The sequence below is a fragment of the Oncorhynchus mykiss genome, chromosome 1, assembly GCF_057628025.1.
Source record: "Oncorhynchus mykiss isolate SJ-2025 chromosome 1, ASM5762802v1, whole genome shotgun sequence".
Classification (NCBI taxonomy): domain Eukaryota; kingdom Metazoa; phylum Chordata; class Actinopteri; order Salmoniformes; family Salmonidae; genus Oncorhynchus; species Oncorhynchus mykiss.
Window position 1 is genome coordinate 72899616 of NC_143022.1, and position 27743 is coordinate 72927358.

At 44.6% G+C, this 27743-nt stretch overlaps 2 protein-coding genes across 18 annotated transcripts in view; both read left to right on the forward strand.

The window, feature by feature from the left end:
• ttc27 (tetratricopeptide repeat domain 27) overlaps positions 1-20928 on the forward strand; it is a 128709-nt gene extending 107781 nt beyond the window's left edge. The window contains exons 13-20 of the mRNA XM_021610238.3: positions 3137-3364; positions 4566-4664; positions 5117-5169; positions 6672-6837; positions 12988-13185; positions 13748-13859; positions 19097-19197; positions 19361-20928. Coding sequence (XP_021465913.2) covers positions 3137-3364; positions 4566-4664; positions 5117-5169; positions 6672-6837; positions 12988-13185; positions 13748-13859; positions 19097-19197; positions 19361-19486 — 1083 coding nt within the window. The 3' untranslated portion in view covers positions 19487-20928. The remainder of the gene's footprint in view (positions 1-3136; positions 3365-4565; positions 4665-5116; positions 5170-6671; positions 6838-12987; positions 13186-13747; positions 13860-19096; positions 19198-19360) is intronic.
• Positions 20929-23807: 2879 nt separating this feature from the next.
• Positions 23808-27743, forward strand: part of ltbp1 (latent transforming growth factor beta binding protein 1) — a 132363-nt gene continuing 128427 nt past the window's right edge. For all 17 annotated transcript variants that reach the window (XM_021610250.3, XM_090239211.1, XM_021610266.3 and 14 more), the window contains exons 1-2: positions 23808-24754; positions 25603-25673. In XM_021610250.3, coding sequence (XP_021465925.3) covers positions 24402-24754; positions 25603-25673 — 424 coding nt within the window. In that variant the 5' untranslated portion in view covers positions 23808-24401. The remainder of the gene's footprint in view (positions 24755-25602; positions 25674-27743) is intronic.

Genomic DNA, 27743 nt, shown 5'->3' on the forward strand with positions numbered 1-27743 from the left:
AAGACAGGGCCCATTTACACCAGCAACAGATCTAGCCAAAGGGTGATTCCTCTCTACCCTTAAACAAGGATTCAAAGAACTCCGTATTTGATTTTCCCAACACAATAAGGGTGTCTCTCTACCTCTCCTCCCGCTCTCACTCTGTCTTTATGGAGGAGCACACTGGGGGTTCTAAAGGGTGGCCATGCTCCGAGGTTATTCACAATCACCCTTTTCCATTTCCCCAGAAGGTCTACTGAAGTACTACTTTAGATTCAAGTCATTCTCCAGTGAGAAGCACACAGTCTCTGTCTTATTGCCTTGCAAGAGCATGTCAAGGACAATATCATAAGAGTTTTCTAATCAGTTAATTATTTTCCAGCAGTCGGCTGTAGGTGTGCCCCGTTGTTCTTGTGAATATAAACTCCCTAACATGCATTTTTCATGGTAATACATTTTACCATTCTTTCAGGGAAAGTCTTTCCTGGGTGTGCCGCACCCTTCCAAATAACTGAACGACGGCAACTACAGGATTTAAATGCAGTACATATAGCTGTAAAAGTAAAAGACTTGTTGAAGGCCAGAACTTGGAAGGGATCAGGATCCAGCGGCAGCGATTGGTGTGTGTGTCGTCTGGAAAAGGCCATGGCAGCCCAGTTCTTTGTTTTGATCAGCAGCACTAGTGTGTGATGTGATGGCAATTTGTAACCCTGAAGAACAATTTTGATATTTGAAGGAAAATCCAATGGAAATGGTTTTTATAATGGGCTGTAAATTGTTGGCTAACTCCCTCCAGTAGAGGAAAAATGGTTTAATTCTAATGTGGATGCACATGTCCTCTAAGATGAGTTTGTCCGACGTTATATTCTACTATAGTATGTGTGGTCAGAGTAAATACAAATATGTGAAATATGAGTGGAAGAGATTACCAACATAATCGAATAGCAGCCATTATGATATTTATACTCTGGTTAAATTATTGGAAAAGAAAAGCTGAGAGAAAGAGACGACTTACTGATAATATACAGTACCAGTCAAAAGTTTTGACGCCTACTCATTCAAGGTAATGTTTTAAAATTTTATTTCATTAGAGTTACCAGCCTCAGAAATTGCAGCCCAAATAAATGCTTCACAGAATTCAAGTAACAGACACATCTCAACATCAACTGTTCAGAGGAGACTGTGTGAATTAGACCTTCATGGTCAAATTGCTGCAAAGAAATCACTACTAAAGGACACACATAAGAAGATTAGCTTGGGCCAAGAAACACAAGCAATGGACATTAGACCAGTGGAAATCTGTTCTTTGTTCTGATGAGTCCAAATGTGAGATTTTTGGTTACAAACGCTGTGTCTTTGTGAGACGCTTAGTAGGTGAACAGATGATCTCCGCATATGTGGTTCCCACCATGAAACATGGAGAAGGTGGAATGATGGTGTGGGGGGGCTTTGCTGGTGACAGTGTCTGTGATTTATTTCAAATTCAAGGCACACATAACCAGCATGGCTACCACAGCATTCTGCAGTGATACGCCATCCCATCTGGTTTGCGCTTAGTGGACTATCAGTTGATTTTCAACAGGACAATGACCCAACACACCTCCAGGCTGTGTAAGGGCTATTTGACAAAGGAGTGATGGAGTTCTGCATCAGGTGACCTGGCCTCCACAATCCCCCAACCTCAACCCAATTGCGATGGTTTGGGATGAGTTGGACTGCAGAGTGAAGGAAAAGCATCCAACAAGTGCTCAGCATATGTGGGAACTCCTTCAAGACTGTTGGAAAAGCATTCCAGGTGAAGCTGGTTGAGAGAATGCCAAGAGTGTGCAAAGCTGTCATCAAGGCAAAGGGTGGGTACTTTGAAGAATCTCAAATAAATAATATATTTTGATTTTTTTTTAAACACTTTTTGGTTACTTCATGATTTCATAGTTGTGATGTTTTCACTATTATTCTACAATGTAGAAAATGGTAAAATAAAGTATTGAATGAGTACATGTGTCCAAGCTTTTGACTGGTACTGTATGTCGGTCTCCTGTAATTTTCTGTCATTGATAGTTGCTGAACTCCCCTCACTGTTCTGTGGTACCATTCTCCTATTCTCAACCCAATCTGTTATTTTCAATATTGCAGAGGTCCATGCTTCTACTATTCAAGCTGATACGAAAAACACGTTTTGTTCGAACAAATATTCCTTTGCCAGCCGTATTGTTTTTACATTGTAATTCCATGTGTTGGAGTTGAGTTCAGGGTCTTGTGGTCTGATGAGTGGTGTGGTAGAGATGGCTATGGTTACAAGCTGCTCCATGGGGGCCCAGTGTGTGCCAGTGGACTTGGCCCAGATTCAGCCTTCAGAATGGGATCCAGTAAAAGAAACCAATGAAAACCCAGAAACCCTTGTGCCCAAAAACACTCAGGCTGTGGGTAGATTGGCAGATGAACAAAGCAGCATCTTAAAGTGAGTGGAAACCTGATCATTATTTTTCAAATAAATCTGTTTTTACATTGTATTTATTAGTCAGCTGGCAGCTGAGGGGGAGACTGGCAAGTGGGACAACAGTAGGAAGTGTGACCATTGGGATTGACCCCTGGTCTCCATTTGGGAGCAATATGTGACTGGCTATGGGGATTGAACCCTGGTCTCCATTTGGGAGCAGTATGTCACTGGCCATGGGGATTGAACCCTGGTCTCCGCTGGGGAGCATCGAGCAATGAGCATTACTGTTAGACCACAGGCACTTCACAACCTGATCATTACTCTACACACAACTGTGTAGGAGGGGGGGATACAGTACTCAAATCAGCTCTTTTTAGGGGTTTAGTGTCTGTTGGCTTTTATTCTGGCCATGCTGGAGAACATCATGTAGTTGAGGCTACAGTAGAAGTACCCCCAGTTTCAACATCTTGATTGAGCTTCCTTCCCCAGTGAATGGATTGTGGCAGTCCCAGACCAAATCAAAGCCTGATTATTGTTAGCAGGGAATATTAAGTGTCTTGGCTCTGAGGGTGGTCAGGAACCAAGACATTTTGACTACCCACCACCACCTCTGTTGCCTTCTTTTTTCATCCCCTTTCTTCCCCTCATTACCAATTCTTCCTGTATTTTTGTGCTTCTCTCTCTCCCTCCCCCTTCCCCCTGTTTTTCTCCCTCCCCCAGGCAGAGGAGATCCTGCGTAGGGAGTTGGAGAAAAAGGAGACCCCCAGTCTGTACTGCCTGCTGGGGGACGTGCTGCGGGACCAGCAGTACTACGACCAGGCCTGGGAGCTGTCGAACCATCGCAGCGCCCGCGCCATGCGCTCCAAGGCCCTGCTGCACCTCCGGGCCAAGGACTTCCAGCAGTGTGTGGAGTGCTTCGAGAAGTCACTCCGCATCAACACCATGCAGGTTAACTAACCCCTGAAATGGCTAGCTTTGGGTAGGATATTGAAAAATTAAGGGCTAGCAGGTAGAACTCACAGGGTAAAACTTAACTACCTGACCGGCAGGTAAGCTACCTACAACTAATATAACTCATTTTTTATTTTTTATGAATAGATTAAATAATTTATTAACTTCAAAGTGTAGTAGGTTAGCACCGAGCACAGTAGAGCTGGAATTAATCTGCGCCTTTGCCCCCATTCACCCACCCACACACAATTTCCCATTTCCCCAAGGAAGTAGTGTTGGGGCAGTTGTGTCTGGGACCTGTCCTGTTGGCTCCCAGCACACAGAGGGTAACCAACTCACCCTATAACCACTCCTCTGGATAGCAGAGTGGAGAGGGAGATGTGAGGGTGAAGAGGAGAATTAACGAGTCAGTTTCGCCCAGGGGAACAGAGAAAAGGGAAATTATTTCCTGTTTTCATTCCCTTTTCTGCCCTTTGTCCATATTTAATTCAGCAGGTCAGCCAGCAATAGGATGTTTTAATTTAGCTTGTTCTGCCATAATGACCTTCACCCTCCATTTTTCAAGGGGTTGTTGAAGTATTGTCAAGGAGATATGAGGGCTCCTGTAAACAATCGCTCCAGCAGCTACATCTTTGGAGAATGAAGATAAACAGAATAGAGGGGTATATTCCTCCCAGTTTCCCACCTCCCTCTGATATGAGATGTTGTAGTGTGCTGTGGTGAGAGGGGAAAGACACAAGAAAGTGGGGGGAGAAAGGGAAATGGAGGGGGGAAGAGGGAGAGAATCCGGGGGACTGATGCTACAGCTGATTTTAACAGACGGACGGGGCCTGCCTGTCAGTCACAGAGCGGGGCCTCCCGCAACCTGCCTGACAGGTGGGCTTTCCTCCAAATCAAACACAGGCACAGGAGGGCTGCAACATTAGCCAACATGGCATTTGCGTTTCTTTTTCCCCCCACGTGTGTCCAGTGTGGCACCTGCCGGTCAGCGTGGCAGGGATGGTTTGAAAGCAGGACTGAGAAAGTGTGGCAGGCTCAGCACATTGTTAGTTTATACCGTGGATCAAGGGGGTGAGTTAGCACTGAGATAATATAGAATTCTCACCATGAATAGATAAGACTATAAATGATATTCCACTCAACATTTCACAGTTTAGTATTCCTGAACTCACTGCTCATGTTTGTCTTGTTTCTTCAGCTTGGGGTGTGGTTCTCCCTGGGCTGTGCCTACTTTGCCCTGGAGGGCTATGAGGGTGCTGCCAAGGCCTTCCAGAGGTGTGTGGGACTGGAGCCAGATGTAAGTGCATTACTACACCACCTTACAGTGTCGGGCATCATCGCAGAGGAGGGCAGAGTCAATCACATGAATGCACAGTGGGACCATCACAATATCATTCATCTCTCGTTTTGTCACTCCCTCTACCCGCCCTTCTCTTTTTCCATTACTCTCACAAATACACACATTCCCACACAAACACACACCCACACACACAAACACACTTTGACAAACGGAAAACACTCCCTTCCCATAACCCGAGCTATAACGCTCTTGTCCTCCAGCAGTCTTTCCAATTCAACTTAATGACCCATACGGCACCCGTGTGCCCACTGCATTGAGCGGGTATGTGCTCATGTAGCACTCACCAGAACATATTTAGGCTCGGGGGGAGTCAGTCTTCTGCCACAGCTTCTTAACAACCCTGTGCTTACTTGTGTGTGAGCTGTACATCTTCATTTTTCCTCCTTCAGAACGCAGAGGCGTGGAACAACCTCTCCACGGCCTACATCCGCCTGAGACAGAAGTGAGTACTGTATATTCCCTCCATCTGGACCATTAACCTGTCAATGATTGAACAGAGTTAGGACTCTGAAAGATGTACAGTTCAGTCATAAGTATTTCAGTTGACAGGCTCAATGTTTGAATGTCTCCTTGTTTTGAATTTAGGGTCCCTCAGTCGAGAGCCTTCTATCCACAGCTCACACACAATTGACTGGACTGAGATTAGCTTTAGGGTGAGGCATTATTTTATTGAACCAACTGGTTTTGGAGGCTCAGCGGGGCCTTGAAGACCCGTGTTTCTCACTCACTCACCCGCCCATCCATCCACCCACCACCCTTGTGCCGGCTGACACCACAACAAAGAGAGAGGAATCAGACCTTAATGTTCTCTCTCAGCCCTGATATCCCTGAGGTTCTCCAGCCCTGATATCCCTGAGGTTCTCCAGCCCTGATATCCCTGAGGTTCTCCAGCCACTTCCCCTACCGATCCAGGACCTGTCACTCTCACAGAGAGAGGGACTCGCACTGCCAGCCAGGAGGCATCCATTCAGCCTGACAGTATTGATTTTTGGCTGGAGAGAGGTATCAAAGAGTAGCACTGATTTACACGCCAATGAAACAGATTGATGTTACAATGCTTTTTTTTCACCCCACTCCAACTCCTCTAGTCATTGGTTTGGTCACGTAACGGACCTCGATGCTTTTCAATTACTTTAAAAACTCACTAGGCAGTCGTGATGGGAAAGATAACATCTCAGCACCCTCCTGATTTTACCACAGGACCTAGGTGAACCCCAGCTGACCACAAGGCTGGCATCAGACAGATTTGTTAGGCTCAACTCAATTAGGACATTCCCACCACTGCAAGATGGGCAGGTTCTCTTATTTCCCCTGAAAACCACAATCTCTTCCTGGCAGAACTCTGTCTGGGAACTAGGAAGCTCCACGGTTTCTTTATGGGGAAACCTTCCCCCTCAGCCCCTGATCAAATCAGCCCTGTGCTTTCAGGCCTGAAATTAAAAAGCGGGGAGACTTCTACCTGGTTAGCGCCGCTGCTAAATCAGCTGAAGTGGCTCTGTTAAAGAGCCTGTAGCCTGTGGTGTGTGTGTGTGTGAGAGTGCCGGTGGATCAGAGAGAGAGTATCAGGGCGGTTGTCACGGTGAACTGCTAACTTATGTAGCCTGCGTCTCACTGAGATGTCAGACACAGGGGGCAGGCAGCCATGTCAGTCAGGCTTGGCTATGGTCCACCTCTGGACAGCTGCTGAGTTACAGAGATACAGGCACCTCACCTGAAATAGTGACTCATTACTGAACTGTAGAAATGACTGGTAGGACCAAATCCTGACTTATGTAACTCAAATTTGCACATTGACGGTCATGCATGTCTGTGTGCATCTCAATTTAGTATTCATCCCGTAAGACTTTGTAAGCTGCCCCTGAGGAAATGGTGAGCACCAGCCATGTAAAAGTACTTTCCATGGCACCACTAATTCCAGCGCCTGTCTGTCCCACTGTCTGTCAGGACGAAGGCTTTCCGCACCCTGCAGGAGGCGCTGAAGTGTAACTACGAACACTGGCAGATCTGGGAGAACTTCATTGCCGTTTGCACCGATGTGGGAGAGTTCGCAGAGGCCATCAAGGCCTACCATCGCCTTATGGACCTGAGGGACAAATTCAAGGATGTGCAGGTAAAGATAGTGCCCACAGGCACCGATCTAGGATCAATTTACCATATCCTAAAATCAGAACCGTAGCCATTTAGGGGAAAATGCTAAACTGACCTTAGGTTAGTGTCAATGGGCAACTTCATCCTACTTGGTTTAGAAAAGAACAGCTTTTCCCTTGTTTACAGGATTATTTCTAAAATGGAAACATGCTGTGCTACAGTAACCCAGCTACCTTTCCACCCACACTGGTTCCTGTCACAGATAAGTCCCATGTCATAGCTTGTTCACATCTAGGAGCAGTACGTGTCAAGCACCCAAGGATTTGAATATGCCCGGCTCCATATGCCACCAGGAGCGTGCCTTTAATGGCACCATACGCCTCTCATCTGCTCGTTCCACGGCGCTGCCCCACTAACAACCAGTCGTTAACAGCACCCACGTCTCCCGTAAGGAGAGGAGCCTGGGTAGGCTTTCTCAGCCGTGTGAGATTCAGGCTCCACATGTTCCAGGGCACAGAAGGGTCCACTCCACCCTCGCCCTCTCTTAGCTCCATCACAGAGCCCAGGGCCTTCCAGAGGGTGACCCCCTTGGGAATGAAGAATTATATACAAGAGGTTGCAGTCTGTTTGAGCAGAGCCCTCTGCCACCGCCACCTGCTACCACCTCTTTAATACTGAAACCACTTGGGTCAGAGAGCTTGCCTAAAGGAGACCTGAACATTCTGGACCTCTATGAGAACACACCACCAGTCTATCATTTTGCTGCGGCTCTTATCGCGATTTCTAATGGAATGTCAGGTGTCGATATTGCAGTGGGATCCACAGACCTTTGAGGACCCTACTGACATTCTCTGAAGATGTCCCTGCAATATATCCACGGCAATAGTTATACACTGCCTGCTAGGCTTATCAAGCACTTTCATTTGGTTTCATTAGAAAAAATCGACATGAAAAATCTGTGAATCATCGCTGGCTAATTGGAAACCCACCAACGCTTACTAAATAGAAAATTAACTGTCGACTTTGAATAAACGAGTCCAAACACAGCTACTGAGCAAAACGGCAATATACTGTATAAGTTCTGAGCCCCGGAATACATACTGAGCAATTAACTTTAAAGAAGATGTTCCAGCACGGGTGTAAAAGCTCTATATAACAGAGCTTTAGGTGTCTGGAGGTTGGGTGCTCCTGGGGGTCCGGTCATAATCCCCAGCCCTCGCCTCGTCCCGCGCCACCACTGTGGCGCCACTTAACATGCACAGCCCTGGTTGGATATGTTTCATTGCCTTTTCTAATTAGCTTGGCAAAGTCAGTGGGGGTTTGATCAAAATGTGTTCTCCTTTCCTTCCCTCCCTGTCTTTTTTGCTCTTCTCTCTCTCTCAATGGATTCATTTTTAGCTTGGCAAGATGCTAGCGCCTCGTCAATTAGGATTGGAGATGTAAACGCACAAGTTGAAAAGGTCGCAACCAGCCACCCGCTGCTGTAAAATATATGTCCCCGTAATTGGGATGTGGATTCACATTCTTTAAGTCTGTTCCCCAACAGTCTTCTCTCTTTTTCTCCTTCTGCACTTTACTCTGTGTTGTGTGGGAAGGATTGGTCCGTTCCTCAGGCTCCATCTTATTTGGCTTTTGAGCATCAAATTAAAAGATGTTCCCATCGGGTTTATGAGTCCTTAATGTGGTCGTCTGATATAACAGCCTGTCCCCACTCACACAATGTGCGTAGTTTGGTGGCACTATTTTAGTTGCTGACATTGAAGTCCCCATCCGTTTCTTCTACCTGCCCCCTCCCCATCCCTCCTCCACCAAATGTATCCTTGATGTAGCACTGTTTCACTTAAAAGCGCTTGTATTTGAAGAGAGTATTTGCAATTATTTGGCATGCCTGACTCGCGTCTTTGAATTGTATTTTGAATTGTGTGACAAGTCGACAGTTAACATCATACTTACTTCATCAAATCTATTCCTGTAAGTGCTTGTTTTGTCATCAACTTACCTTCCTTTCCTCTCCCTCTCTTTAATTCCATATTGTTTGTTTTCTGAGACTGTTTTTAGTTTATACAGTACTGCATGGCTGAGGGGGAGAATACTTTACAACTGTACTCCTTATGGGCCAGGATGCATTCCTCTTCTATGGAATGTTGAGAAGCAACTAGAGTAGAATTAGTGACTTATGAGGACCTCTGTCACATGCCCCTCCATATTCTCCGTGTCAAGTGGATCCCGGTGATGAATTGTGGGTTATGATGGACACACACACTCACACATTCCTTTGAGACAGAAAATAATTATTTCCCCCGTAAAAAAAAAAAAAAGAGAAGAAAATGGATCAAATCTCTCGTTACTCGGCTTACATCAAACCTTTACTCCGTTTTCCATCCTGCTCTCTCTCCGTGGGACGATATTACTTTTCCTCTTCCTTTCACACTATAACCGGATACAGCAGGAATCTGGGAGAGTGATCTGTTCAATTTCCCCTTTAACTTGAATCAAAAAGTCCCATTTAGGGATTTAATTTGATACACATTTTCATCGTCGACAGTCCGATCTGATGAATCTTGTCTGAGACCTTCTAGGCTGAAATTACCTTCAGACATTGAGGTGCCCCAGTGGCAGAAGAGAGCTATCAATCAACATTAACACTCATTTACCCAGCACCTCCCCTCCCCTGATTTCCCACAGACTTCCTCCAGCTACTGTACCAGTAGAACAGATAACTGATAGGTCAGACCAACCCCTTCTCAGAGCCAGTAGGCAGAGGGCCTCTGCTATTACCCACACAACCCCCATCTCACATACACACAACCCCCATCTCACATACACACAACCCCCATCTCACATACACACAACCCCCATCTCACATACACACAACCCCCATCTCGCATACACACAACCCCCATCTCGCATAGACAACCCCCATCTCGCATAGACACAACCCCCATCTCACATAGACACAACCCCCATCTCACATAGACACAACCCCCATCTCACATAGACACAACCCCCATCTCGCATACACACAACCCCCATATCGCATACACACAACCCCCATCTCGCATAGACACAACCCCCATCTCGCATAGACACAACCCCCATCTCGCATAGACACAACCCCCATCTTGCATAGACACAACCCCCATCTCGCATACACACAACCCCCATCTCGCATAGACACAACCCCCATCTCGCATAGACACAACCCCCATCTCGCATAGACACAACCCCCATCTTGCATAGACACAACCCCCATCTCGCATAGACACAACCCCCATCTCACATAGACACAACCCCCATCTCACATAGACACAACCCCCATCTCGCATAGACACAACCCCCATCTCGCATAGACACAACCCCCATCTCGCATAGACACAACCCCCATCTCGCATAGACACAACCCCCATCTCGCATAGACACAACCCCCATCTCGCATAGACACAACCCCCATCTCGCATACACACAACCCCCATCTCGCATACACACAACCCCCATCTCGCATAGACACAACCCCCATCTCGCATAGACACAACCCCCATCTCGCATACACACAACCCCCATCTCGCATACACACAACCCCCATCTCACATACACACAACCCCCATCTCACATACACACAACCCCCATCTCACATACACACAACCCCCATCTCGCATAGACACAGATTATTATTATTATTATTATGAAATGTTTTATCCGGTATGAAGACAGAGTATCTTTCTTTGGACCACACACATACACCGACCGGCATCTTATCTGAGGGTCCGGGGAGGAGTGTGTGTGTAGCAAGATACTTGCTATGGTATGGTATTCAGAAGGACATTTGTTCCAGCACCTGAGAACGTTGAGTGGTACACTTAAACTGTGAAAACCAGGGGCACACTAAAGAGCATCTATAGACAAGTAGTTTGTTACATGCAAATGGTGAGAAGGGAAACTAATTTAAATCAGAACTCCCATGGAACTGTACTTGGGGGACTGTAAAAAAGGGTGAGGAGAAAAAAAAAAGAAAAGGAAAGGAAAGAGCGATATAGTGAAAGAAGGGAGAGACACTCCCGGATTCCCTAGAGACGGCTGTTGTTTTAAGGGCTGAGACGACCGCCAGTTGGGAGGATTCATCCTCGCCTTACCTACTGTCCTACAGTAGACCCCACACATTCTGGAACAGCCCTTATAGAAGTGCTCTCGTTTCAACAGATCTCATTTATGATCTTCTCTTACACAGAGAGTGCTACACAGATAACATTCTTCAAATGAATTATCAAACCATTTTACTGGATTGTACTTTTAATGGCCTTTAGTCATTCAAGAACATTACATGATTGCTAGGAGCTTGGCTATGCCATTATTCAGTTGGAAAGCCATCTGGAAGGTTTAGCCCCAGGTATAGATAGAGAACAGTTGTCTGTGAAGCCTGGTTATAAGGTGTTTGATTGTCTGGTTTGGACCAGATTTATTGTAAAGGGGGCCTTTCCTCTCCCTCATGCCTGTTGAAGTTCACACCACTTACAGCTTTCAGATCTGCTTCCTCACAGATTCTCCTCCTCCTCCTCCACCGGCGGGGCACGCCACAGTCAACTGGAGACTAAACAATAATCTAGTCGAGCAGAGGCAGTGTGCCAGCCCGCCTGCAGCTGAACTTACTAAGAGCTGGGTCATTTGGTAACTCGGTGTCAAGACTCTGGGATGGAGTCTTTAAACAGCCTCTTTAGACATGCAATTTGGAAGTGATTTTCAAACACACAATCATCCTTCAAGAAATGCATGGGTTCTTCTGGTGATTCAGTCACTGTGAATGTGAAATCCCTCCCTGTAAGTGGTTGTATGGATATGTGCAGTAGGCTAGAGGTCTCATTCACCTTTGGCTACATTTTTACTGTGAACAATCAAAAGTGGGATAAAGTAAAAAGCTTGGCTCAGCGAACACCTGGGTTTCAAACTGTTCACTAACAGGCTTTCTGCTAGTGCCACGACTTCAAAGGGAGCTGGCTTAGCTAACTTCTGGGAAACCAGGCCCCCCACCCTGGCACGCGCATGGTAGACATACACACCAACTCAAAGACTAGCATGGGGAGACTCACACTTGCACACAGACGCGTGAGGAGATGCACAGATCTTGCAGTTTACCCCCTCCGACTACCCACACACACACACCCCTCCAATCGAGACCACACATACCCGCACGCACACACTGCCATGGGGAGATACACTCACACACACTCCCCACAGACTACACAAACCCAGGGGAGACATCTCCAACCCTTAGCTCACACCTTTCACCATTCATCTGTCTCCTTTCCCCTGCCTTTACTCAGCTTGCTCAGTGTTGGTATTCGGAGCGGTGCATGAGGGCTTCACAAATAACATTCCCCTGGACAGACGGGATAAGGCCCGTGAACGCTGCTGCACTTCCTGGCTTTTAGTGGAGCACATGGACATACCTTTTGAGATTTTTCTCATTGATATCATCCTCTGTCTCTCCCGCTTGTTGCTTCTGGAACATGTTAGTATATATAGCTATGACTATGACATGCCCGTGTGTGAGTGAGTGGTGTGTATTGCGTTGTAACTTGATTATTTGTTTTCAGCGTGCTGATGATACCGTTTTATTATTCATATGGGAAAGCATTTAATTAATGTGAACAAAGAGGGTGAGGTCATGTTTTGAAATCCAGCGTTGCTCTGCCCTCTCGGCTATTTATTGAAGCACTTTTAATTGTACTGCGTGATGATCGTGACTGTGCATACATTTCCATTTTTTGTTACAATAGAAAACAAGTCCCATGAATTCTTGGCAGTTTTATTCCACTCTATATTCCACTCTCAATGCCAAGCATATTGAATTTGAGCGGGGGGGGGGCAAATGCCACACATTCAGTTGGGTGCGAGGTGAAATTGAAACCAAGTGCGAAAAGCGTCGGTGTGAAATAGCCTCCTGCTCAGACGGCAATCACCAAACTAGAAACGGAGGATGACACAACCACGCAACATTGAGGCAACCCAAATGGTTTATGTTGAGAGAGGACATATGTAATTTAAGCCAGTGTGGTCAGGTTCACACACCAAACCACAACCACCCGCTTTAAACAAGCAGTCGCTCCACTCTTTCCGACTCCTCCCACTTCAAACCAGAGGAGCGGTCTGTTCACATTGTCACTCTCCTGTGTTCCAGATTCTAGAGATCCTGGTGCGAGCGGTGGTGGAGGACATGACAGATAACCATGGCGACCAGGCGTCGTCTCTGCGGGCCAAGGTCCAGGAGCTCCTGGGGCGCGTCACGTCCCGCCACAGCACTGACGCTGAGATCTGGCGTCACTACGCCCTGCTCTACGGAGACGGCCACAGCACCAGGCCTGAGGACAACGAGAAAGTAAGGCCCTCTAACATTCCTCTAACGTCCCCGTGACATTTGACTGTGCAGACGCCACACATGACATATACTTTGTGAGCTCGGAGGGGAGGTGAAAAAGTCATCATTGTAATGGACTTGGAGCCTGTTAAAATCTATTTATAGGCTCATTGATAACTCATAGGCGATGGTAACTAATGGTGAGCAAATTGCACGTGGCCACACAGTGATAGATGGCTCTGTGTATTCTTGTCATACGCAGTGGGCTGTTGATAAAACTGTTCCTTAATCATGTCCTAAGCGTGAGGACAGTCCTGTTATGTAATTTGTCTTTCCACTGCCTCTCATAGGCCAGTCACGCCACAGCGATGATTTCTGTTAATTTTCTATTAATTCAATGTGTTTACTTAGTGTGTTCATTACAACTCAAATGGAATGGTGTGGCCAACAGATTGGTAAGGGTTTATGGCTTCATGGGAAGTTAATATTTAATTAAAAATGGTAGCCCACAACATTCTGTGTGTTGGGGGGATAATTGTTTTTCATGGATTTTCTTGTGTGTTTGCGTATTTGTGTGTGTCAGGCTTTGCAGTTCCTGTCCAAGGCCCATCGCTGTGAGGTGCAGGTCAGCGGCTGGGAGAAAGACACTGGGGCCTTCAAGGAGGTGATAAGGAGAGCCATAGATCTTGCCAACGGTGAGTGACGTACTCCCTGCCCCTACACGCAAAGACCTTATCCCACATACTGTGGCAGGTACAGTACCAGTCAAAAGTTTGGACACCCCTACTCATTCAAGGGTTTTTTATTTTTTATTCTTTCTGACATTGTAGAATAATAGTGAAGACATCACAACTATGAAATAACACATATCAAATCATGTAGTTACCAAAACAAATGTTTTAAATAGACTTTAGAGTAAATTCGACCAATGCCTGAGCGCATTGCTTTTAAAAACAAATCTTTCAGCACATTACTCAGTGCTCACAGCCCCCTAGACAGGCAGTGTTGTTGTGCGAGGTGGGATAGCTATGGCATTAGGATTTGCTTGGAGCATTACCAGATATGAAACAAAACGGCAGAAATACTTTGAAAACAGCTACTGCAGCATTTATTTATGCTGTAAAATCACAACTAGCACTCGTGCCAGACTTGACTTGACTGTTTTTAGGAAATGCTCGCACTGTTGAGCCTTGAGTGAACCACCGGCAACGTGGCTGGTGAATTAGACATTCTTAAGCCGACAATACCAAAAATCTAACCACATTTGGCGGGTGTTAATTTTAGGCCCTGTCACACACACACACGTTTCTTCGACACACCCGAGCCACACGTGAGCCGCCACTTATTGGCAGAGACTTTCGAACACTCCATCACGCTTAATGTCACGTCTCCTACAGGCCTTTGCGTCAGGCCGCGTAGGGAGGAGACCTGATGGATTGCAGACAAGAGAAGAGTAAAAAAGACAAACAAGCCGCTTACCCCACTGCCCTCTGCGAGACACAATCCCGATCCAAACAATTGCTTTGCGTGTTAGTGTGGAGGGGGTTGGGGGGTGGAATGGAGATGGAGACAGCAGGCAAAGGAAGGAGAGTGTCCTACAGGAGAACTCCATTAAAGTTGTTAATCTCGAGAATCCCCAGGTTTTTCATTACAGCCGGATGCTGTGTTGAATTAAACATAAGAGGGAGTCAGGATAACACGGTAGGAATAGCAATGTGGAAGGACTCAGCCCAACCTTCCCCAACACATCTCTTGGGTTGATGTTGTCGCTAGGGCTCATCTTCACTCAGGTCACACACCTTTTTTCTTGCACATGCGCACACACACACACCTTACATGCCTTACATACACTTAATTCCTCACACACACAGGCTGTGGTAGGTATCCCAAAACACTCCCACATGCTGCCCCTTTCCTTCAGCCTGTCAGAAAAGACCCAGAGAGCTGTTGATCTTAATCATTTATAAGAGAGACAGGCTTAACTAATGGATTAGAACTAGAGGTCGACCGATTATGATTTTTCAATACTGATACCAATTATTGGATGACCAAAAAAGCAGATACCGATTAATCGGCCGATTTTTTTTTTTTAAATTTGTATTTTTATTTTTTTTATTTGTAATAATGACAATTACAACAATACTGAATGAACACTCATTTTAACTTAATATACATCAATAAAATCAATTTAGCCTCAAATAAATAATGAAACATGTTCAATTTGGTTTAAATAATGCAAAAACAAAGTGTTGGAGAAGAAAGTAATATGTGCCATGTAAGAAAGCTAACGTTTAAGTTCCTTGCTCAGAACATGAGAACATATGAAAGTTGGTGGTTCCTTTTAACATGAGACCTCAATATTCCAAGGTAAGAGGTTTTAGGTTGTAGTTAATATAGTATTTATAGGACTATTTCTCTCTATACCATTTGTATTTCATATACCTTTAACTATTGGATGTTCTTATAGGCACTATAGTATTGCCAGTGTAACAGTATAGCTTCCGTCCCTCTCCTCGCCCCTACCTGGGCTCGAACCAGGAACACATCGACAACAGCCACACTCGAAACATTGTTACCCATCGCTCCACAAAAGCCGCGGCCCTTGCCGCGCAAGGGGAATAACTACTCCAAATCTAAAAGCGAGTGACGTTTGAAACAGTATCAGCGCACACCCAGCTAACTAGCTAGCCATTTCACATTGGTTACACCAGCCATTAGGCTGATAGGCTTGAAGTCATAAACAGCGCTGTGCTTGCAAAGAGCAGCTGGCAAAACGCACAAACGTGCTGTTTGAATGAATGATTACGGGCCTACTGCTGCTCAGTCAGACTGCTCTATCAAATCAGACTTATAACACACAGAAATACGAGCCTTTGGTCTTTAATATGGTAGAATCTGGAAACTATCATTTCGAAAACAAAACGTTTATTTTTTCAGTGAAATACGGAACCGTTCGGTATTTTATCTAACGGGTGGCATCCCTAAGTCTAAATATTCCTGTTACATTGTACAACCTTCAATGTTATGTCATAATTATGTAAAATCCTGGCAAATTAGTTCGCAATGAGCCAGGCAGCCCAAACTGTTGCATATACCCTGACTCTGCGTGCAATGATCACAAGAGAAATGACACAATTTCACCTGGTTAATATTGCCTAAACTGGATTAGTAGTTATAGCTAGTGATTATGATTGATTGTTTTTTTTTATAAGATAAGTTTAATGCTAGCTAGCAATTTACCTTGGCTTCTACTGCATTCGCGTGACAGGCAGGCTCCTCGTGGAGTGCAATGGTTAGCTCAAACCGTGGCGCAGGCAATGCAAAAATATTCTTAGAAATATTTAACCTCCACACATTAACAAGTCCAATACCTCAAATGAAAGATAAACACCTTGTTCATCTACCCAGCATGTCAGATTTTTTTAATGTTTTACGGCGAAAACACACCACATATTTATATTAGACCACCACCGAAACAAAGACAAGAGGCAGCCATTTTGTCCCAGAAAATATAAAATTATAAAAGCAGGATTAAAAAATAAATCATTCACTAACCTTTTGAAAATCTTCATCAGATGACAGTAATAAAACATGTTACACAGTACATTTTTTTTTTTTTTTCAATAATATGCCATTTATATCCATAAATGTCCATTTACATTGAATTCGTGTTCAGAAAATACTGAAAAATGTCAGGAGAAATTATAGATAGCGCCACAAGATAACATAAATAGACATCATAAACTTTGACTAAATATACATGTTCTACATATAGTTAGAAAGATACACTGCTTCTTAATGCAATCGCTTTGTCACATTTATTTTTAACGTTACAGAAATCGCTCACTATTCAATAATCTGAGACGGCGCTCAGACATAAGCAATATTTCTCCGCTATGTTGGAGTCAACAGAAACACAAAATTTCAACATAAATATTCCCTTACCTTTGATGGTCTTCGTTCAGAATGTACTGGAAGGGGTCATACTTAACCAAAACATTGTTTGGTTTCAAGTCTTGTGTCTTTGTATTAGCATCTGCTAGCAGTATCAGCTGAAATGCACCCAAAATTTCCTCTGGTCCCGAAAAGTTGCGCATCAAAACTTCAAAATTACATATTATATGTCGACTAAACGGGTCAAACTAAGTGCGGAATCAAGCTTTAGGATGTTCTAAACGTACAAAACAATTCTCAATTCAACCGGTCATTGTTACTTCTTCCCAGGAGAGCTGGAACAAAGGAATGAATGTGACCAATTCGCGCCCTAACGCACAGGTATTTTCTCGCGACACGCACTCAATTCACTCCCATAGGGTCAAAACTCGCGGGATTTGAACAATTAAACGCTGTACTAAATGAGGACATCTAGTGGAAGACATAGAAAGTGTCCCCAGATCCATAGCTGGTTGGGAAGGGTGGGAGCGATGGCGTCAAAGTTGCCCCAACTTTCATGATCCCAAAACTAGTTTGGGAGATTGCCTGCCCTGTGAGTTCTGCTATACTTAGAGACATAATTCCAACGGTTTTAGAAGCTTTAGAGTGTTTTCTATCCAATAATTAAATAATTATTAAATGCATATATTAGCAATTTTGGACAGATTTTTTTTCAGTTTACTATGGGCACGCAATTCCTCCAAAGGGGGCAGTATTCTGCCTAGGCCTAACAGGTTATTAACTCTCGTTAACTCTACTCTGAGCTGACAAGGTGAAAATCTGTCGTTCTGCTTCTGAACAAGGCAGTTAACCCACCGTTCCTAGGCCGTCATTGCAAATAAGAATGTGTTCTTAACTGAATTAAATCGGAAATGGGCGCCCAAAAATACCGATTTCCAATTGTTATGAAAACTTGAAATCGGCCCTAATTAATCGGCCATTCCGATTAATTGGTCGACCTCTAATCAGAACCCACCAAGCCCTTCTACTACAGCCTCACTCGCTCAACTCAACTTTGTAACCTCTATGATGGGCCTGGACACTGCATCCACAGAGCTCGGAAGAGAGGGATGAGAAAAAGTAGAGTGATGAGAACGGAACGAGGAGGGTAGAGCAGAAGAGGTCTTCATCCATAAATCACGCCGTTTTGACCTTTCGTGCTGTCGCGGCTGAAGGGGACCATACAGGGAAAAGGTGTAGCGCAGATAGAGAGGAGAAGAGACTGCCGCTTGTTTTCCTTTCCTCGTGCGAGAGCGAGATAAAAGGTGTCGTGTAAACACCAAGACAAAAGACTGCGATGCAGGGGAAATGGCCCATCAATATCATCACTGGTCTCAGGAACGTAGCTTTGTTTAGGTATGTTTCTCAAAGCAGCACAGGATGACACCGATTCTTCTGAGCTTTAGTCATCACTTTGTGGGGGTCATGAATGGTGTTTGTGTGTTTCATCCTGTTGAATGCAGATTCACTGTGAAGCGTTCCAGAGGACATTTTGATTATCTTATCTCGGACAGTAATCACAGGAGTGATTAAACAGGCATTGGGGAAAAAGGTCTCGTCTTATTATTAATTTGCGAGCTGCCAGGCCACTCGCGGCGGGTTTGAGCGGGGAAGTGTCTTCAGCATAATGAGATGAGGCCCACTGAAGTGTCACTGACTGCAGAAATCTCCCTGAGGGAGGTGGAGCGCACATTAAACAGTCCCAGGAGAAATGACTCACACACGTGCAGTATAACCCACAGTCATGTGTCTATATGAGACCTGTTAGTCATGCATAGGTCCATGGTGCCACAGTGTCTCACCAGGGCAGGTAGGTCCATGGACGCCGACCCAGAAACCCTTCATCTCTTCTGGGCCAGCCCTTCCATGATGGGTGGTTGTCTCCTTCCAGCAGTCACTCATTTTAATAGACATAAATAAGGGTCTCTGTCTTTTAATCACAAATATTTGTGTTAATAGGTATTTTCTGTCTCTATTTCTCACATTTCTGGGTTCACAGTGACCCTCAACTGTAGTAAAAAGAAGAGTAACCCCCAGGAGGCATTGCCGATGTTGTCCTCCACTCGTCTCAGCCTGAGAAGCCTGGCCACCAAAGCCAAGGTACAGTACACTTGGTCTTGATGCCAGCACCCCACCACATCATACAGATTTATCGGACTGCTCACATCAAGTCAATCCTGAACTACTTCACCAACCTCAGGTTTTTTGCGATAACGTTTAACCAAATGTAGTAGTTTAATTTCTTTACACTGATTTTCCTCAGCAACTGCACACAGATGTTGCTTCTGGGGAGATCCATGGCGACCTGATTGATGAAGTCAAAGAGCTGGAACAGCTTATCACAGAGCTGCAGGACCAGAGTGGCCAGCTGCGCAGCGAATCAGCATGAATGCCTCACTATAGACACACCTCTAAGGACCTCCTACAGTAAACTTATCCCAGAGCAGACATGGCTACTAGGGACACTGTGAGGAGACCAGCACCCCTCACCCTGGTCCTTACCAAGAGTACTTTACATGCTTTTACAGGAAAGAAGAGATGCAACTAACTGTAAAGGACTGTTATACACTCGTATGTACTAAGTGTAATTTTGTATGTCTGCTTGTGGTATAAATCATAGTTAAGGAATGCTAGCTCAACCCCGCAGGTCATCAAAAAGACACCTTCTCTGCTGAACCTATAGAAATCAGGAAGTGTATGCATCCATAAATTGTACAAAGATGAAGCCTTATGATCATAGAACCACGCTTGCCTTGTTAGAATGTATTGGTCATAAACCCCCCCACCCCCTCAAAGCTGGAATCCCGCAAGCGCAGTGAGAGCTCTGCAGATGAGAAATGTACGAATGTGAAGCAGGACAGGAAAGTGTGGACGTTCATCACCAGGGAAGCACTCGGCCATGAAAGTATCGCCTCACTCACACGGGACAGACACCATGGAGGCAGCCCCCGCACAGTACAGCTATCTCATCATCATCATCATGCCTCGGGCCCCGGGGCTACAGACAGATCCTACCATCTTCTCCTCATGGATTTTCTTTCCCAAATAAAAATTACCTTGACATTGCCTTTGTTTTATCATACTTGTTGTTTTATTTCTATCGTAGAAATGTTTTTCTTTGCCTGTGCCTCTTTGTCATGGACTGTGTCTCTGCCTTGCATTGGAGGAAAGGCCTACAGTGTAGGTGACTTAGGGAGAAAATTACTTTTATACGAGTAGATATGGACATGTTATCGACTGAGTACACCAAATATGAAGAACACCTTCCTAATATTGATTTGTACTTCCACCTTTTGCCCTTAGAACAGCCTCAATTCGTCGGGGCATGGACTCTACAAGGTGTTGAAAGCATTCCACATGGATGCTGGCCCATGTTGACTCCAATGCTTCCCACAGATGTCCTTTAGGTGGTGGCCCATTCTTGATACAGACAGGACATTTTTTAACGTGAAAAACCTAGCAGCGTTACAATTCTTGATTACAAACCAGTGCGCCTGGCACCTACTACCATACATCGTTCCAATGCACTTACATGTCTTACCCATTTACCTTCTGAATGGCACAAATACACAATCCATGTCTCAATTGTTTCAAGGCTTAAAATTCATTATTTAACCTGTATCCTCCCCTTCATCTACACTGATTTTGAAATGGATTTATCAAGTGACATCAATAAGGGATCATAGCTTTCGCCTGGTCAGGCTATGTCATGGGAAGAGCAGATGTACTTAATGTTTTGTATACTCTGTGTATGTCATAGCTGTAGTTCTCTTTCATGAAATTTGATTTGATGTTATCGACTCCGTCAAAATAAAGGTCATGTTATAAAAAGGGCACATTTTTTCAATCTGGTGACAATTTATGAATTGGGAAGGAAGTGTCCATCACCCATAAGAATAATGTATCAATACATTCCATATATTCAACAGGTCTTGACTACACAATTTGTTTGCATTCCAAACCACTCGATCATAACCAGTTTTCTCTCCCAAAATGTCAGTCATTTAATACAAATGTGAAATAATGGTCATTACAAGAGTTGTCCTTATTTACTATCATATATCCAGCAGACACAGGGAGAATATAGTTATATCTGCCTGCTAGTTGTAAAATAACTCTTCCAAATTGTCAAACATCACACTGATTTTCTGCCATGACGTCATACATTTGGAGAGGCCTCCCTTTGAAGCAGGGAAACAGGATGCTTGATCAACCTCCTGTTTCTACTCAACATTCCTGGTGTTTCTCAGTGACAACTTGACAACATCCTCATAAAGTACCAACTGCAGCTGAAATACAATGGTAAGGTCATTGCCTATGAGCAACACCAAAATGGCATCACGTTTCATGATATTCATTGTGGTATGAATGAATAAGGAATCAATCATCAGGATGGGTAGTTTTTGGTCAGGACGTCCATGAGCAAGGACTCTATTACAAAATAAGATTCATCAGAACCTTTATCAGAAGAGTAACATTCTGTATAGAAACATTGTGACCTGAAAGCTCACTGACAAAGATTTTACATACAGCTTGTGTATGTCTATGTTGATCCCTTCCCACAGACTTGCTATGACTTAAATGTTTTCCAGAACATCTTGAGACTTCATTTCAGACTCTGGCTGTGTTTGCTGGGCACATGTACAGTTATGGCACATGAGACTTACCCAGATTTAATCAGTGACTGGAGGATTGCGTTTCTGCCCAGCTACACTACACGACCAAAAGTATGTGGACACCTGCTCGTCGAACATCTCATTCCAAAATCATGGGCATTAATATGGAGTTGGTCCTCCTGCTGCTATAACAGCCTCCACTCTTCTGGGTAGGCTTTCCACTATAGGTTGGAACATTGCTGCGGGAGATTGCTTCCGTTCAGCCACGAGAATTAGTGAGGTTGAGCGCTGATTTTGGGCGATTAGACCTGGCTCACAGTTGGCGTTCCAATCATCCTAAAGGTGTTCGATGGGATTGAGGTCAGGGCTCAAGTTCTAAACCGATCTCGACAAACGATTTCTGTTTGGACCTCGCTTTGTGCACGGGGGCATTGTCATACTGAAACAAGAAACGGCCTTCTCCAAACTTTTGCCACAAAGTTGGAAGCACAGAATTGTCTAGAATGTCATTGTTTCATTTCACTGGAGCTAAGGGGCCCGAACCATGAAAAACAGCCCCAGACCATTATTCCTCCTCCTCCACCAAGCATTAAAGTTGTCACTATGCAATTGGGTAGGTAGCGTTCTCGTGGTATTCGCCAAACCCAGATTAGTCCGTCAGACCACCAGATGGTGAAGCGTGATTCAGCACTGCAGAGAACGAGTTTCCACTGCTCAAGAGTCCAATGGTGCCAAGCTTTACACCACTCCAGCCAAAGCTTGGCATTGCACATGGTGATTTTAGGCTTGTGTGCGGCTGCTCGGCCATGGAAAACCAAAACGGAGTTTGTATGGCTGGTTGCTCAATGTTATGCACCTGTCAGCAACGGGTGTGGCTGAAAATAGCCGAATCCACTCATTTGAAAGGGGTGTCAACTTACTGTTGTGTATGTGTAGTGTATTTCATGTTGCATCATTGGTGATGACACGTGCTTCACCCTGTCTTTCTCCACAGATCTGTCCCCTTCTCCGAGGATGCTGCTCCACAGACACTGGGTTCTGGTTACCATTACCTCGTGTGTCACATTCAGAGCAACATTTCCCAAACCCCTCCTTTCCGCTTCCTCATTCTGGAGGGCTTTCTTTTTTTCATCTATGTATGACACCACTGTATCCAGTATCCCCCAGAAGAGGTTGGTAGCACCTTAATTGAGGAGGACAGGCTTGTGGTAATGGCTGGAGCAGAATAAGTTGAATGGCATTTGATGTTTGATGCCATTCCATTTGCTCCATTATGGCCATTATTATGAGCCGTCCTCCCCACAGCAGCCTCCTGTGGTGTCCACCCACTTCAAACCTCAATGGGGGACAGAGGTTTTAAGACAATTAGATATCCCTCACTCAAGAGAACCAACGTCATACGACTTCACAGTACTGTGCATGTTTTCCAAAGCGCACACAATGACTCAATGGGGCTCATTTTCATCTGGGTGTAGGGCCCTTAAAACCACTGTGTCTGCTCCATAGTGCATGTCTTCAATGAATTCACTCCAGTACTGGAATATCCCCTGCAATCCTCAATGAAAGAAATGTTGAAGAATTTACACAGGGTTTGCTGGTAACCCTGCTGTGTAAGAGGACAGCGACTAGGGATAACCATGGGAGAATAGAAGCCACCAGGAATGGCCCCAGCACAACTGTTGACAAGTAAACTGTTGACAAGAGGGTTGTTGGATGAGGTGCACACATGGCTTTATAAATATTTGGTAGTTTATAGTTTATGACGCATGGTAGTTCCTTTATGATTTATGCAGGACTTTATGGGGCAGAAGTACAATAAAATGGAGGACTATAACAGCATATCGCCTACATACATATGTATGTTATTTATAAATGTGAATTATGAACTGTTACATGAAGTAGTTGTACACATTACATTTGGCTTATTGGGTGTTATTTTATAAATGGTCATTATTGTAAGCATGTTGCTATATACTCTTATCACTCATTAACTTGCTGTACAACCTGGGTTATGCCTGCTGTCACTTTGGGGAGCGCGCGCTCTTGCCGACAGCAAGTAGAAAGTACATGCGTCTTGAGGAATGGATTTCCTTTAGATCTTTGGGGACTAGGAATCTTTTACAGTCTATGCTAGGAGCCCTACGCACTCCAAACGTCTTCTTTTTTTTTAGGGTTCAGCCCCACAAGTGTGTTCCAATAAGCGTCCCACTCCTGACGTCATGTCTGCTGGAGATTGGCTGTTCAGTTCTGACACTAACTCCTTTACACAGTGAAACTTTTTAAAGAGTTTTCAATCTCATCTGCAGGGTAAAATATTGCACAGACATAGCCATAGCAGCCGTAACATCTGCTGTCCAGCTCCCCCCTACCCTGAACAGGGATAAAGTAGTGTTATATTCTGTTTTTAGATCCATGATCACGTTTTTACATTTATTATTTACTATTTTATTTTTCACTTTTTAAAGTTTAAAGATAACTAACTACGTTTTTAGTTATCGTTTTTAAATTCGGGCTGCAAGGCGAAGTATAGACGAATATGTTCAGGGATATAGAACTGTTTTACTTGCGTTAAAGTCAGGAGTTTTTATTTTCCAGATTCAGACTGCGCAGAAGAAACATCCGACCATCAAGGAATTTGTGATAAAGTTTTCAGAAAGTCTTCTGTCTTTACGCGTTTACTGACTGGATATGGCTTGGATCAGATGGGACCTCTTGTTTTCTATAGGTTTATTCATGTCCCCAGCATTTGTGTCCACGGATCAGAGTGGCTTTAGGAGATACTACGTGTTGCAGCCAGGTCCGAGCGGGACGGACAGGGTACATGTGAGTTCCATTTCTTCGCGCTCCAGTGCCACAGGACAGCCCCATGCCTACAATGTGGAGCTCACGGCCAGTTACGGTAACCAGGTCCGAACCCGTAGGATGGGCAACCAAGCGAACCCGATCCCGCTTCGCCAGGATACACAGTTTACTCAGCACCAGCAAGTCATTCGGCAGACCAGCCACAACGTTCACCAAAGTCACCAAATGAAAATTTCAGGGTAAGTTAACCAGTGGGTGTCTGAAAATAGTTCCTGTTACAGAAGAGTTCATCTGTCTGTCTATAGGCTACTTATCCTCTTGGATATCAAGGTGGTCTGGTATACAAATGTATTGCCTATGTTGGGTCAACGTACTACTTACTGTACTGTAGTCATGCACCTGGTAAAGGAACTCGCTTTTAGTCTGGCCAAAGTATTCACTATAATAATTAACATGAACATACAGTATGATGGTTGTTAAATAAATAGTCTGCAAGACCATCTTAAATGATACAGTGCATTTGTTTCTGGTAGCCTTTTGATATTTCTGACATATCAAAACACGTGCAATACTGCAGGCTACTTGTTTGAGACATTTAAACTAATTAATTTCAAGTTAAATTTATCACTTCTGAACTTTTTTTATTTTTTTACCACTTTCAAGTTGATACGAAATAAGGAAATGTATTAACATCCACTCAAAAGAGAGAAAGAAAAACAGCTAATTTAAAGCACTGTTCTAAAATAATAAAGTATGCTCAAAGGAAACTAAGTAGTCAAGTGAAATGGCACAGATCCTGTTGTATTCAGGAGCAAGACCAGAATTTGCAGGGCCCCAAGTCGCAGCACTCTCAGATGTATGATTAGTGGGAAATTCCCACAGTCTCAGCACCAGGCTAGGGACTCCCAGCTTCACCTCCAATAAAAGGAAACCCCAAAAAAACAGATCTGGCCCAGTTTTACTGGTTCATCACAGGCTGGGCGGCACAGGTGGGTCACTAGGCCCACCAGCAAGTGAGTTTTAGGCAAAATGAGTTTGTCTTGTTTGTGTGACAATGCTCGATCTCTGTCTCTGGGTGTTATTGCAGGGTGAATGTCTGTGGAGGGCAGTGCTGTCACGGATGGAGTAAGGCCTCTGGATCGCAGCGGTGCACCAAGCGTGAGTATCCACTACCACAGCCGAGCCGCTGCCGCAGGCGGGCCAAAAAGGTGCAGAGGTTCAAAATGTTCTTCCAAATTCTTGATGACAGTCTTGGATTCACTATATATTGTACATGGCACCTCATAACTTATTCCTTTGGAAAATGTACACAATCGTCTACTCCCGTTGTTCAGCAGGCAGATCTGTGCCAGAATACCAGCATCATGCTGAATATATATATATATATAATCCATCCAGTATACCTACGTCACCTACTCTACTTGGAAACTCACCCAAGCATACATACATACATACATGCACGCACACACGCTCGCTCGCTCGCACGCACGCACACACACACACACACACACACACACACGCACACACATACATACATACGTACATGTATGTTTTGAAGGTGCCTTTAGATGATTAGCAGTGACAGATTGGAGAACAGCACCTTTCTATGCTACTCTCTATAAATAACTGGCATTGCTGACAGTGACGCTGCCCACCTGGGAACAATGACAGGACTGTCAGTGTGTTAGGGCCCGTGTTGCAGAGTCATGAGAACACTGTTATTGCATAGGAGTAGGCGCACAGGGTCGGCCCGAAAGAGAAACAGGTTTGGAGTGTTTTATACCTCTTGGCTCGGCCCCATCATCTGGATCTCTTTCCTATTCCACCGTGAGGCTTTGCCAGCTGGTTATATAAGAGACAGACGGTCTCTCCGCGCCGAGTCTGGTGGACCTCCTGGGGAAACCAGGGCTTACGTTTTAGTCTAGGACCCCTGATTCATATGTTTTATAGGCCCAGCGTGCCTGCACTACTCTGGTCTGCTCCCACTTAAGACTGCGCTCCACTTAGTAGACTGGCATGGTCTCCTTGGCATGGTCTGAGGCAGCAGAGGTTGGGTGGGGGAGTGGGTGCAGGCATGCAATCCACCGTGGGGGAATGCTACTGTTTACATGGGAACGGGAAACGCTGTGCATGGTCTCTGGAAGAGAACCAATAGTGGACATTCCTACAGTACCCAGGGCTTTAATTGGTCCTTTTGATGTCAGGATCAGAGTCCAGTATGCCCTACTGTAGCTAGATGCTGGAATCTGGGGGGACAGGATGGAGTAAGATGAAATGCTACAGGGAGTTTCAACGACTGCTTTTTTTTTTACAAATCTACGAAGATCTTTGTGCCACTAGATTTATTTTACTGTACAGTTGCTCTTTCTGGGAAAATGGCTTTATGTTTTTATTTTCTCAGCTTATCCCCAGGTCATCTGGTGTTCACCGCTCAGTTCATGATTTTTCACTGGCCGTGATATTAATATTTACAGTAGTATAGCACCAGGGAAGCACTGTGAGGAGAAGTTCCATTCATCTATAGCAATGAATTGCTTTAGACAACCCTAATAAATATGATGAATAATGCAACTATGATTGATGAATTAGTGTAACCGACCAATGCATACGCTTGGCTTTTCTTCCTTATTTTCATTGTGCTTGTTTTTTCCTACATGGAAAAATATTATAATAACTCACTCCTGGGCTATAGTCAGTCATATCTTTTATGGATCGCTCTCTATAGCTTTTGCTCAATTAGTTTTTCAGGATCAGCTCTTTTCTTTTCTCTACCTACCTTGTCACTGAAGGTAGACTAGGTTGTAAATCCACCCCCTAAATGTTTCATGGGGTTTGATTTCCAGGACACCCCAGCCCCCACTGCCCTCGTCGAAAATGCTAACAAAAGGGTTCCTTAATAGATATTCATTTTGTTTGTTCTGGCAACGCCTTACACGTGGCCTGCTGGCATGCTGCATAAAGTGCTCTTTCAGGTTGTCAGTCACGCCAGCAGCCTCCCACCAAGGCAAGCCCAGCTTTTCATTTTGCGGGTTGCTAGTAGAAGCTGTGAAAATCTCACCATACATTACCGCTAGGCTATTAATCCATGATATGTTTCATGCCAAGCCACCCACAATACATACTCAAGAATGTATGTGCATTTAAGAGTGAGTGTAGCTCATTTTAAAACGTTCCTTAAAATGTGACACAGAGAGCTGAAAACCTGGCCTATTTAATACATAGCAAATG